Source organism: Pteropus vampyrus, unplaced genomic scaffold, assembly GCF_000151845.1.
Source record: "Pteropus vampyrus isolate Shadow unplaced genomic scaffold, Pvam_2.0 Scaffold131, whole genome shotgun sequence".
Classification (NCBI taxonomy): Eukaryota; Metazoa; Chordata; class Mammalia; order Chiroptera; family Pteropodidae; genus Pteropus; species Pteropus vampyrus.
The window spans coordinates 878,371-892,465 of NW_011888912.1; the positions used below are offsets into that span (position 1 = coordinate 878,371).

General features: G+C 48.5%; 1 protein-coding gene across 1 annotated transcript in view; it reads left to right on the forward strand.

The window, feature by feature from the left end:
* Window positions 1–14,095, forward strand: part of PTPRC (protein tyrosine phosphatase, receptor type C) — a 91,722-nt gene that overhangs the window by 73,142 nt on the left and 4,485 nt on the right. The window contains exons 13-24 of the mRNA XM_011367310.1: window positions 49–183; window positions 738–828; window positions 918–994; window positions 3,108–3,144; window positions 3,239–3,336; window positions 4,031–4,156; window positions 5,498–5,655; window positions 6,177–6,312; window positions 7,752–7,901; window positions 10,198–10,288; window positions 11,514–11,647; window positions 12,553–12,687. Of these exons, the coding sequence (XP_011365612.1) occupies window positions 49–183; window positions 738–828; window positions 918–994; window positions 3,108–3,144; window positions 3,239–3,336; window positions 4,031–4,156; window positions 5,498–5,655; window positions 6,177–6,312; window positions 7,752–7,901; window positions 10,198–10,288; window positions 11,514–11,647; window positions 12,553–12,687 (1,368 nt within the window). The remainder of the gene's footprint in view (window positions 1–48; window positions 184–737; window positions 829–917; window positions 995–3,107; window positions 3,145–3,238; window positions 3,337–4,030; window positions 4,157–5,497; window positions 5,656–6,176; window positions 6,313–7,751; window positions 7,902–10,197; window positions 10,289–11,513; window positions 11,648–12,552; window positions 12,688–14,095) is intronic.

A 14,095-nucleotide genomic window follows, 5' to 3' on the forward strand; every position in this document is an offset into this window, starting at 1 on the left:
AACTCAATGACATTGGTGGGAACCCCCAGCAGGTGGGTGTAACACTAACCCCGAATCTTGACTGTGTTTAAAGATGACGAGAAGCAGCTGATGAACGTGGAGCCCATCCATGCAGATATTTTGCTGGAAACTTATAAGAGAAAGATTGCTGATGAGGGAAGACTGTTTCTGGCTGAATTTCAAGTGAGCGCTCTTCTTGATACGCGAGGAAAAATTTGACTCAGTTATCAGGACAAATCCAATTTAAACGCATCGCCTTTATAATCTACCCCGCATGACACTGCAACATCGTCCAAGCAGATATTATTAGCAGATCTTTACAGATCAGAAGAGAGACACCTAGTCAGGGAACCAGTCGATATTGGAAAATAATGCCTCATTGTAGTAATATGTTTACGATGTTGTGTCATGAAACCTATTTGGCTGATTTTGGCCCTGTGCTCTCAGTAACCGTTTCAGTATGTTTTTAAATGAGTTTTAAAGTGGCAAAGCAATTCATTCTAAATTTCCTCTCGCTGACAATTTATTCTAAAAGTATGGGCTTTATTCTCAAAGCAGTCTATCCTTCCTTTTTTTAAAAGTGTTTTTGGCATAATTCCTCAATGTAAAAATTCAACGACCCTGTGTGGCTCGCTCAGGGGTATAAAGGAAGCACGTTATGGGGTGTCTCGTCTAGCCGGCAAGGGGAACACCGTTTTCTTGACCGTGCTGTGACACAAGGGTTCGGTGTCTTCCAGAGCATTCCCAGGGTGTTCAGCAAGTTTTCCATCAAGGAGGCTCGAAAACCCTTCAACCAGAATAAGAACCGTTACGTCGACATCCTTCCTTGTAAGTGCTGGCCGGGAGCGGGCTTCCCGTGCGTTTAGGCTGCTGCTTATTCATCACGTCACTTCCTGCCGCCGCTTTTCTCCGAGCAGATGATTACAACCGTGTGGAGCTGTCTGAAGTCAACGGGGACGCAGGGTCGAACTACATCAACGCCAGCTACATCGATGTGAGTGGGAAGCTTCGCGGCTACGCGACTTGCTAGCTTTAGCGAATTGTCGTTGAGCACTTTCATCTTCCTCGCATCCACGCGCTCCGCTCAGCTCCTCCTCTGCCATGGCAAAACTTTAGGAATCTTATTAGAAAGAGTTTCAAGTAAGCCCATGACGTCACTGCCACGAACAAGAAAATCGCAATTATTTGCAAGTCTAGATAGTTCTCTTTTGCTATGGGTACTAGGTTTCATTCAGGATTTTTCTCTACAAATAAAGCGATACTAAGAATCAAAATACTCCGGTACCCAGTATGTGCTGGATATTAGACGAGATGATCTGCCGTGTATGTCACATTAGCCGTGGCCATGTGCACCACGCTGCAGGGGTGAGGCTGGGAGTTCTGCCCGTTAGGCCACCTTGCCCATGTTCAGTTAGTGATGGTTTGCATTGGGATTCAGACGCAGGCCTCCCTGACTCCGAACCTCTGTGTTTTAATTACGTACCGTTGCATTTCAGCGTGGATGCTGTCATGGACTCAGATCATCCATCCATTGTATTTATCACAAATCAAATACGGAGAGTTTATCCAAAATAGTTTAAAAAAAATGTAATTTACGATATAAATTGTTAAATAAGTAATATACCACACGAATTTCAATTTTTAAGCAGTATAAATTTATAGAAAGACTGGAAAAAATCTTCCTCCCACTCAACCCACCATCTGCCTAAGACCCCACTGCTTTGAAGAGGCGAACTCTGTGTTGTTTCTTATTCGCGCAGTGTTTCTTTAAATATAAACAAGAAAACATCCACATTTGTTATTCTCTCCCTCATCCGAAACTGTTAACATAGTATTCACACTTTTCTGAACCGTGCTTTATTCACCTAAAACATTTATCTTGGCTATATATATACATCATTATAAAGAGCAGAGGCCAGCAATTTTCCTTAAAGAAAAAGCAACTGAACTTGAAGGGGTCTTTTGTCTGTTTATACGTACCTGAATGTATAAACTTTTAGTGGAGTGGGTGAAATGATCAAATTATAAGAACATATTTATTTATTTACACAGCGTATTAGTTTCCTAGGGCCGAGGCGAAAAAGTACCGCCACAGACTGGGGGTCTCGAAACAGGAATTATTCTTTCTCAGCTCTGGAGGCTAGAAGCGTCAGCAGAGTCATGCTCCCTCTGAATTTTTAATTTGCTAAGAATTTAGATAGTCTCTGGAAAAAAAAGAACTTCTGTTGTCTACTGAAATACGACTATGTCGTCGAGTCGCACCGACGTTTCTCCGGCAGGGCCGGGAGCCCCGGAGAATACGTCTGTGCAGCCTCTAGGCATGGACTTGACATAGCGTAGTCACTCGATTTACACCATCATGTCGCTGAATCCACGCGTGTCAATAAAACTACGTCCCGAGAAGTTTCACGGAGTTAGCAAAATTAAGCAGTTTCGTGGCCCATGTAGCCACATTTCCCCTACATGTAAAAGGTCGTCTCTTTGTCTCCCTGACAGCTGAGCTGAACTTAAGGAATGTGGTGAGATAATCTGAAAGAAATCAGCACATCTTATCCGCCTCTGTCCCCTCCTACCTCGGCACCAGGAGCGGAGAAAGCAGGCACCGTAGATAAATGGAAGTTATCACATCTCTTCTCTAGGGCGGAGTCTGGGTAGAAATGTGGGGTAATCTCGGGATGATTTATTGAGAGAAAATGAGTAAAAAATCCCAACGGTAACTACGTGGCCGGTAAGGAAGTTTAAATTGTGGCGGATGGTGCCGTAAGGTCTGGCAGGACGCAAATAGAGAAAAGCCTGGATTACTCTTGTAAATTGTTTTGCCACCCCAAATGAGGACGAAGGCTAGTTTTTTAGGGTGTTCTGGGTACACAGCGAAGACACGTGGAAGTTATGAATATTGTTCATAAATGCTGACTGACACGTTTGGCAAAGTCGCACGCCTGATCACGCGTCAGTAAAACCCCCCTTATAATTTGAAAACGCTCGGGGACACCCACAACCGAAGAACAGTGGATCGGAAGCAACATCCTCTAACTCTCGATTTTGCATGTAAAGGGATAATCGAGTGTTTGTTCGGTAAATGATGCCCCTTTGTGTCTTTCAAACAGGGTTTCAAAGAGCCCAGGAAGTACATTGCTGCCCAAGGTAACTTATCGGCTTGTCCCCTGTGCCTTCCGAGACGCTGTTTCTTAGCAGTTTTAAGAAGGCGTTTCTTAGCTTGCATTTGTTTACCTCCTAGGTCCCAGGGATGAAAGTGTTGATGACTTCTGGAGGATGATCTGGGAGCAGAAGGCCACGGTCATCGTCATGGTCACTCGCTGTGAAGAGGGGAACAGGGTGAGGCCCGGAGGACCCCCGGGGTAGAGGCGGAGGGTAGGAAAAGAGCACGCTGGCATACGCGACCTCGCAAAGTCACAAGTGCCCGTGCCTGACGACGAAAACGGCAGCTCTCTGTATTAATGAGCATAACATGTGAATAAAATCCTCACCCTTGTAGAAAACTACACTCTGTACACCTATACATACATATGGGTCTAGATGAAAAAAATGTAAACATTTCCGCTTAACGGCTGGGCTTCAATTCGATGCCTGTTTCTTCGCAGTGTCGTAAATTTAGTACATGTCTACGTGCCAGTTTCACAAGTACTTGTGAGTACTTGAAACAAGAGTGACCTTGGGCAGATGGGCGGCAGTTAACGTAACGCGCGCGACTTTAGGAAGCGTGAGAGCCTCCGCATGCCCCAGCCTGAATTTAACCTGTGCACCCTTTCTGCCCACTACCGAGCGCGTCCGTTTTGCACGTGCAGCTAAGCCTGGGTGGGAGGGGGACCCCTCAGACGCCTTCATGGGAAACGGAAGATAGTTCAAGCGCCCAGCTTCAGGTGTCTACGTGCTTAAAGAATATACTTCTGTTTTGAGAATTTCAGACGACTACGTTCTGTTTGATTTTTTTTGTCGTTGCTTAAAGAATATGTAATGAGAAGTTCATTGAAATGAAAAACTGGAATCATTCATGATTTTTAAAACCTAGAACAAATGTGCAGAATACTGGCCGTCGATGGAAGAGACCAGCCGGGAGTACGGAGACGTCACCGTGAAGATCAGCGAGCTCAAGCGGTGCCCCGACTACATCGTCCAGAAGTTCATCGTCACGCACGTGAGTCCGCTTCCTTGCACGATGTCTGGTTTCGTCTGGCTTGTCTAAAAAGGCCCCCGCGGGATGGTCAATGCGAACAATTAAAATATACCTGGGAGAAATTATTATTGTCATTATTTTCCCAACTATGGGCAGTGAACACACAGAGGAGTTATTTGTAATGGCCTGCAGGAGGAAGAGTTGGGTTAGAACTCTACCACGAGACGACAGGGTCCGTTAGGTCCCTGGAGAAAGCAGTTCTCGTCCACGCCCCCCCGAAAGTGTTTGTAATGCCGACCTTCGAAGTCCAAAGTAAAGCGCATGAAACGTGTGGAGTAAATGATCAAAATTATCGAATGAACGATAAACTGATCCGTATTCTCAACGTGCTCGTTGCCATTATGGAAGAATATTTGTACGAATGGGACAATTACGTAGGAGAGATAAAATGTTTAGTTTGGAAAGAAGACTCCAGGGTTCTAACTAATAGCTGAGACGGGGTCTCCCACACGTGTGTGCGATTCCGCTTACGGAACGATTAGAGCGGGCAAATCTGCAGACCGAAGGTCAGTGAGTGGTTGATTGGGACTGAGGAGTTAGACCAGGACCTGGGATGACAGCTAATCGGGGAGGTCCATTTGGGGGGTGGGGGTAATGAAAATGTTTTGTAATCAAACAGCGGTGATGATTTTACAATTCTGTGAGTGTAATAAAAATTTTACACTTTGAATGAATTCTATGGTATTAAGATGTGAAAAACATCTTAATAAAGCCGTTTAAAAACGGAAGTCTTTACAGATAAGGCTGAAAAGTTCTCTAAATTTCACTTATTGGAAGGTTTTCAGTAACCTGAATGGTATTTATGATCCAGATACATTTTCTGCAGTAAAAATCACCAGTCGTGTATTTATGCCGGCCTCCCAGGGTACCACTCATTGTCACACGCACAGAGGGCTGAGGGACAATCCCAACAATGTTTCAGGGGTAAATGATGGACGAAGCCACGAAGGCCCCGTCTGTAGCTACGGTGACACGTGGAGGTCGGAGCCGACCTGGTTGCACTGACCAGTCTGAGGTCACTGTTCTTAACTAACATAGTGGCCTGAAAGTCCCCAGCAGCTCCTGCCACACTTACCCTACGTCGCTTACCTTCTGCTCACTGGTTAGCGCACGCTGGTCCAGTATGACATCTCAGCGACCAGTTATTAATTGAAAAGGAACATGTAACCATGGCTTAACGAAGCGCCCGAGGAGTTGTTTGCACTGGTCCCCTCCCCGCTTCCACTCATTTACGTCAGGTCATTTGCTTTGAATGACGCCAGCGACAAAATCAGCTCAAGGCAAATATGATCTCTCGGCTAGAAAAAAGAAAAAGTGACCGGGAGAGAGGTGGCTCACATCCAGTTCACCAGCTGGCCGGACCACGGGGTGCCCGAGGACCCGCACCTGCTGCTCAAGCTGCGGAGGAGGGTGAACGCCTTCAGCACCTTCTTCAGCGGCCCCATCGTGGTGCACTGCAGGTGAGGCCGCTGGCCGGCGGGGCCGTCCCTCCAGTGGGCGCTGGCTTCAGAGGACAGGCTGGGAGGGGGCCCCTAACCCTCCGCCCGCTCCCCAGGGTGCCCCTGCTCCTCCGCGGTCTCTCTGCTCCCCTATGGGTCCCCCGTTCCCTGAGGTCCTCCTGCTCCTCCGTGGTCTCTGTGCTATGCCGGGGGTACCCCCTGCTCCCCACGGGTCCCCCTGTTCCCCCGGCAGATTCCTCTGCTCCCCCGTGAGTCTCCCTGCTCCCCCGCGGTCCCTGTGCTCCCCGAGGGTCCCCTGCTCCCTGGGGGACCCCCTGCTCCCCCGTGGGTCCCCCTGCTCCGTTATGGGTCCCCGCTGCTCCCTCGCGGGTCCCCCTCCTCCCCCGCGGGTCCCTCTGCTCCCTCGCGGGTCCCCCTGCTCCCCCGTGGGTCCCCCTGCTCCGTTATGGGTCCCCGCTGCTCCCTCGCGGGTCCCCCTCTCCTGCCGCGGTCGTGGCTCACGCGCGTGTCTGTGTCGCCAGCGCGGGCGTGGGCCGCACGGGCACCTACATCGGCATCGATGCCATGCTGGAGGGCCTGGAGGCCGAGGGCCGCGCGGACGTGTACGGCTACGTGGTCAAGCTCCGGCGGCAGCGGTGCCTCATGGTGCAGGTGGAGGTACGGCCCGCGCCCGCCGTGGGGGGCAGGTCCTCTTAATTTCCCGAAATCCAAGCAGGCGGCGAGCGCCAAGCACAGTCAGAGCACCTTCCGTTGGTGGCTGAAGGTGCTGCGCGAGGGGGGTGGGGGAGGGACTGTGAAATACATTTAAAAACAGAGAAATTCCATGGTCACGCACGGGACTGCGCGGGAAATAAACACGCAGAAAACCGATCGGGCAGCATCTCGTAACACTCAGCCCAGGGACAGGGGACAGCATCGCGGCCCAGAGCCTGGTTTGCAGAGCTAGACTTTCGGGGTTCACGTCTCGCCGTGCACCCCTGTACAAGGTCGCGGTGTCACCCGTGCCTCTGTGACACTGGACGCTGAGCGCATGTGTCTCCCCTGTTACGGCAAAAAGGCGGCTCAGGTTCAGCACTTGGACAGCTGCCCGCGGCCTGGCGGTGGCGCTTGGTCCGCGCGCGCGCGAGGACGTTCGCCGCAGCCGGCGGGGGCGGGACGGGCACGGACAGTCGGAAAGGCCCTAAATGCGCATCGTCAGGGACAGGCAGACAAAATGCGCATGTGTGGACTCGTGCGGCACTCGCCCTGCCGACGCCGCCGCGACGCTTCCAGGTCTGGACCTGGCCTCGCGGTCACATGCGCAGACGAAAGTGACCGTGGAAAAAGCCACCCGTGAGACGTGCTGGGCACAACTAGCGTGCTTTTACGAAAACACACGAAAATGTGCAATATTTATAGATACACAGAGGTTAGTGTAGACGCATAAAAGCAGAGTGTTGACCAGAAAAAAAAAAAAATTTATTTCCTGTGGAAAAACTAAATAGGGTCGAAGGGTACCACCAAAACTCGGGAGAGGGAGGCTGTGGAGGAAAAGGCTGCACGTTTATCAGAAACGTGTTTTTTATTTTAAAATAGTGAATTCGAATATGATAAAAGGTTAGGAGTTGTTAAATCTGGGTTTGGCATAATGTGTTTCTTAAAGAATTTTCTGTTTTAGAAAGTTCTAGAAAACTTTTTAAAATACGTTCTATCAACTTGTTTTTTTCCTCTCAGATATAATGTAAAATTTCTTATAGTGTTATATATTACTCATTTGGCTTCCTGACTCAGTAATAGTCGCTGAAAGAAGTAATCGATAATGTTCTTGATTTTTTAGGAATAAGATAAAAGCTATGCCTTACAGTAAATGTCTAATCTACTTAGCAAGCTATTTTTTTTCTTTCTGGAAAGAAAAGGTCTAAGGTGGAGCTTTTGCTCAGATTCCAGAGAAGAGCGAGCACCAGCTCACAGAGCATTTCACTGTTACAGACATCAGTTTTCTTTTCCATACGTTGTCCCGATACGAGAAAAAATATGGGACTATGTAGTTTATTGAACTGCGATGCACAGAACTAAGCCGTCAGCTAATTATCTGTATTTTTCCCCTGAAATGCTAGGCACAGTACATCCTGATCCATCAGGCCTTGGTGGAGTACAACCAGTTTGGCGAAACAGAGGTGAACTTATCCGAACTGCATCCCTATCTGTCTAACATGAAGAAGAGAGACCCGCCCAGCGAGCCATCGCCCCTGGAGGCAGAGTTCCAGGTGATGACAGCAGTCGTAATAATTGCCGACGGATTTCGCCGGTTGCTGGTTACTTTCCAGTGCCGTGGAAGTCACACAGCTGTTACGTGGGAAGCGTGTCTAACTGCGGATCCGATTCTGCAGTGGCCACTCCTCATTAAGCTGGTCTGAAATAACGTGTAAACATAATGGTACAGAGCCACGGCACTGGCCCGCCAAAGGCAATGTAGCATCTCGCCTTTAAACGCCGCATCTGGTTTGGGTTTGTAAAGGAAATAATTAGAGGAGTTTACGACGACGTAGGAAGCTGAACTGGCTGGAGCCGGGAGACAGAAAGCGAGGGATAATGGCGAGTCCTGACCCGTTTACGAGGCGCTCGCTCTGAGAGCCGGCCCGAGGTGCCATTCGCTCCGGCCGCAGAGGGCGGGCACGGCTGTCTGCACTTCGCCCACTTACCAAACATGTTTTGCAGCTTTTCTCTCGCGTCTTTTATCTCCAGTTTACTGGACCTTTCCGTGAACCACCGAACTGGGGATCTCAGAGTTTCCCAAGACGGGTTCGCAGAGCCGTGTGATGTGTCGGGTCCAAGTGGGCCGAGATGTGGGTGGACAGGCAGCGAGCGTGCCACCGAGCAGCTCCGTCCAGCCGCAGACCTGCACCAGGGCACGAGCCGGCGGCTCACAGGGCGGCCCCCAGCACAGGGCTGTTTCACTGCGTTCTTGTTCTTTCAGCCGATGAATCGCCTGCAGTGAATGCACGAGCTCTTCCGAGCCGCCGTGCGCACGTCAAAGCGGGGAAGCAGTCTTGCTAGGCCAAGGTGGGGGGGTTGCCAGAGACGATTGTTGGATCATTTGACGTTAATGATCTTGAATCGAAAGAGCGATCAGCCAGTTGGTTTTCTTTTTTTTTTTTCTGAAGAGACACTGAGGTCTCTGGGGAGCTGAGCTGTGTATGTGGATGACTAGATTAAACCCATCTGGGATTCTTAAAAATGGCCATTCGACAGTTTTGGAGGCCAAGGAGTTGAGGGTGTTTGCAAAAGAATGATGCGATGGCAGACGATAAAGAGGGACGTGAGCACAGAGAGGAAGTGGCGAAGACGATGCGGTGACAGAATTTCCGATTGCTGAAGACACTGGAAGAGATGACTAGGAACAGTAGAGGTCGTTTCCAACAGCACGACGGCGATGCAGTCTTTGGAAGGAAAGCTCGAGGGAGGGCGGAGAAGGCGATGGCCGAGGAGCGAGGGGCAGGTCGTGGCAGGCGGGGAAGGTCCCACGCAAAGAGGCCGAGCGTTGGGGACCGCATCCTCGTCAGCGAGGAAGTGACCGGCCTGATGGCAGGCCGCGAGGAGAGGGGCGCGCAGCCCGCCAGGTCCCAGACTAGATGCGGTGACGGACGCCCCCACCGCAGGCCACAGGATGGGAGCGCGGGGGAGTCACATCTAGGGAGCTGGCTACCTGTGAAGGAGGAGTGGGTAGGAAAGGTTTGCGTCGAAGCAGGGAGCGGAGAGCACACGTATCTTTCCTTCGAGTCGTGATTTAATGGGGCAAGAAGGGCGTGGTCAGCTTCTTAAGGAGCTGCGACATCCCTCGTGGCGTCCCCAAGGGACATTTAGTTTGGGACCGAGGATCGGGATGGACGGGAGTCCGCTGACCACAGACCAGGGGCGGCCGCCGGCCGAGAGGAGGCACCGGCTGAGAGGCTGCTGGGTGGCCGCGCTCGGTTCCGTGTCTGACATTTTCAGGTGAGAAATGACCGTGGGCCGGACCAAGTCTACGAGAGAGAAGGAAGCGTTTGAGAGCTTCGCCGGTAGCAATGATCGGTCTTGCTGACCGATGAGCTACTGTGGGTGACAGGGAAGACAGGCTGGAAGGCGAAAATAACTGAAGCACCGACTCTCCTCAGCGCGACTCGTGCCTTCTGCAAACACTCTATCTGGAGAGTCCACTTCTGATCGTTGGAAAAGAATTTACCATTGCTTTTTGCACTCTGGATGATGCTCAACCTCTGCAGAGTGCTTTCGACTTACACAAGAAAACACCGTGCTGCTTTGCTAACCAGTAGCCCACAAATAGAAACCGTTTTCTTTCATTTAATTGTATGTATCTAGCTCCAACTCACCATGTCAAAGTACTAAACGCCTGAGCGATTAGAAAGAAAAAGTCAGAGGCAAAATCCAAGATGGTGAACTATGTGGACTTTGCAAACCTGGATGAAATACTATTCTTTAGGGAGCATGTTATGCCTTAATTAATAATAGACTAAGCCGATATTGACATTTTAAAAGCGTTTTCCATTCTGTTTTTCCTCTCAGAGACTCCCTTCGTACAGGAGCTGGAGGACACAGCACGTTGGAAATCAAGAGGAAAATAAAAGTAAAAACAGGAATTCTTCCGTCATTCCATGTATGTAGTTTACTTTATTATTATTATTATTATTTTTGCATCACATAAACTGAAATTCTCTCCTGGAACTGTTTAACGTGAGGCGTTAGCAAACACACAGACGGCGTTGAAGCACCTTTCAGCGCTGGGCTGGCTGTTGAGAACCGTCGACAGGCCCCTTACGATGTGGTTGAAGCGAATTCTTTGAACCTCAGACATTCACGGTGAACCGTGGACTATACTCAGCGTTTCCTGTCTACCGGTCATCGCAGAAGCGGGTTGTCGGAAGGACGAAACTTCCGAAACTGGAGAAAAGCAACATGGCCTCTTTTCCAGTTCTGCCTAATCTTATCTGGTTCCAGTTATTCACTCCAGGGCAATCGCCGAATGGCAGAGATTGCGAGCTTTCGCTCCCTATGCGCTTTCTCTTTATCCCTGTCTTATATCTCGGAGGTCGAAAGTGCTCTGCAAACTGCCCGTCATCCAATTTAACAGATCGTGATCCGCACGGTGTTTCGAATCCTGCTATTTAAGCGTTTCGATAGGACCGCATCGGGTACAGCTCTAATGCCATTCACTTGCACACACTAAAATTAACGTGGAGAAAATAGGATGCAAGCTAGTAAGCTGGGCAACAGGATAAATCGGACCAGTGCGTGGTTGACCTAGTTAATTTCTGAAAGAGTCCTCATAAAGTTGAAAATATAGGCTTGATGGTGATGTGGCTCATCAGATCATTTGATCAAGTTACTAGACAGGAAATTGAGAAACGGTGAGAAATTATGGGCTAAATAATTTTCTCGATTAAATAATCATTATCTCGGATACCTATTTAAGAGTGTTAATTTAAGAGTGTTAATAGTATGTAACTGAAAACTAGACTTTTGCCTAAGCTATGTATTTTATTAACTTACACATGCATTTTTAACATATCAAGCGGAATAATAATACTCCGTGGAAAACTAAAGTACGTGTATCAAAAATTGAGTAATCACATGGAATGTTGTGATGTCCATTTGTTATTTAATATAGAGTTACGTCCCGTTTTTTTCCTTCTTTCTCTTAGGCTTCTTTTTATAATGCGTTAATCGGGAAGAACTGAATTTTACGTACATCCCTGGAGGTCAATATACTTCCATAAGGCAATCTGTCCCTTCTAACTGACTTTCGAATGTCCACGTGACAATCAAGCAGAGGTCTGATTTTTTTTTTAGAGGAAGACTTACTATTAATTTATTGCCCACAGATGATTTTAACAGAGTGCCCCTCAAGCACGAGCTGGAAATCAGCAAAGAGAGTGAGCACGAATCGGATGACTCTTCCGACGATGACAGTGACACCGAGGACACCAGCAACTACATCAATGCGTCTTTCGTCATGGTAGGCGCCTACACTCCCAGAGCCCTCCAAAAAATCGTAGCTACGTTATCATGGCCGTGCACTGAGTGATTCTGTAAAAGAATGACGAGCTTCGGTTTTTAACACTGTATTGTAATTCATCGAAAGGCTTAAGGATGTGAAAACCTGACAAGCTGAACAACACAAGACAATGCTGTTAGTCGTGTGACAAATATGACTATAATCATGTCGATTTGAAAAACAATAAAATAGAAATTTGAGAAAAAATAATATTTTGAACAAACGTAAGTATTTGAAAATGTTTACGTTTAGTCAGACACCCAAACCGTAAGCAAATCAAATATGTGTGTTCGTATAGTTAAAACTTTTCTTTCGGATTACCTAAATTATTAGGTGAGTCTGTGTCACATACCTTTTTTTAATTTTTATAAACTGAGAATTCAAACAAGAGACTTTTAGTCATTTGGCGAATCCTTTTTGCTTATACGCTAAGTTGGATTTCTATCCAGTTTTCCTAAAACACACATTCATAGAATGTTAGCTCAATGATCAGCTATCCTGAGTGTATGGACCTCAACAGAGACATAACGAAGATAATTCCTTTTATAACCACATTAGCCTTTTTAGAGAGAGAGAGAAAAGAAAAGGTATTTTAGGAAAGAAAAATTTGTTAGCGTTGTAAGGTAATATTTTCTAATCTTGATTTCACATGATCAGCTAAGTGTTATCATTAACTAAATAAGTATTTTACATGCAGAGATCACATTGTTTCTAGGACCTAAGAATCTTAATCTTTTTATGTGACAACGTTGATGTCAAAACGAAGCGACTCTGTTTCCGGGAGGCTGTTTAAGACTCCACTGTTTTCATCCGTTAGCAGTGGTAACGAAGCCCACCGCTTCTTTTCCTCTTTATTTTCTGTAAAGAGCTACTGGAAACCTGAAGTGATGATTGCCGCTCAGGGACCCCTAAAGGAGACCATCGGTGACTTCTGGCAGATGATTTTCCAAAGAAAAGTGAAAGTGATTGTCATGCTGACGGAGCTCAAGAGCAGAGACCAGGTTTGTACTTTTCTCAAACCTTTCTGCCCTAAAGTTCGTTCTCTGTTCTTGGATGACGGATGTGATGGCTGCACCCAAGTCTTCTCGACCGCCCCCCACGCGATTTCACTGGCTCATGCCGGTCGTCTTCCATGCGGCTGGTGGCCTCCCGCGTCTGGCGTCTGGCTCGTGACAGGCTGTCCCATTTCTGCGTGCCGCTCACAGACCACCTAACACGTGGCAATCCCAGGGTCGGCCTCCCAAAGACAACAAGCCACAGCCACGTTGTCTTCTGTTTTCTTCAAGATAGACACCGAGCTCCTCGGTCTGAGGCTTCAGACCCTCGATCATCTGGCCGACGTCTATCTTTCCATTTCCCTCCTCTTTTTGTGTCTTCCATCCTTTCTGCCCTGAACAGGTGGGTTTACTGGCCGAATCTCAACGAATCGTCTGCGTCTTCATCACCGAGGCTTCACTTACCGATGTCCCACGTACCCGTTTTGAATCCATCCTTCCCATTCTGATCCTATTCTTCCGGGAAGACAAAACCCCTGAGAATTGCTATCGAAACGCTGCCTTCTTTATGTCTGTGCACTATTTATTGCTGTAACATTCTACAGTTAACCTAAGGTCGAATTTGCTCTGAACGCCTGCGACGTGCGTTTGATCCTTTCCTCGATGCCTCCAGTTATCGAAATTGCTGTCCCCACGTTTCAGCGCCAAACGCATTCGCCGACGTTAACGTCAACGCTGATTTCATGAGCAGCCTCGTCAGTGTGCGATGACATGACAGGCATTCTCTCTCTCTCTCTCTCTCTTCTCCGGTCCCTACCCTGGACGTAGAAAGTTGTCTTTTAGTCTTACGGGTTTTTTTTTTTTTCCTTTTCTTTTCTTTAAAAAATATACGTTTGTATTTCCAGCGTGGCATTCCGGCATCGTGCCCTTCGTCTCAGTCCTGAGAGTCGGGGGGGGCGGGCAGGGCGGTGCGGCCGGGAGGCCTCCCAACGTCGGACTGTAGTTGACGGAGAACCGTTTGCAGAGAAGACACGTTTTTGTGACTCTCCCGCTCTTCGGTCTGACCCTTTACGTAGATATCCGGTCGCATTCCCTAGAGCCGCTCATGGCGCTGGTCGTCGACACACAGAGACAAAGCTCCGAAGATGCGGACTCTTCTCTGAAGGAGCAGCTGGAGGGTCTGGGAAATCTAAGCCGCCGCCGGGCCCTGAGCGACGGCAGCTCAGTCTGTCGTCGTGAGAGGTGGCGATGAAGGCATCGTAGGGAGGAGCAGATGTCAGGGACCAGGGACGACGGGGCTGTCCAGCAGAGTTCAAACGGAGTTTAGACTTTCACGAGCAGCTTTCAATCTGCAGACACAATGAGGAATTTCAGTTTGATAGGGCGGAGGAAGGGGGAGACGGAGCGAGAGAGA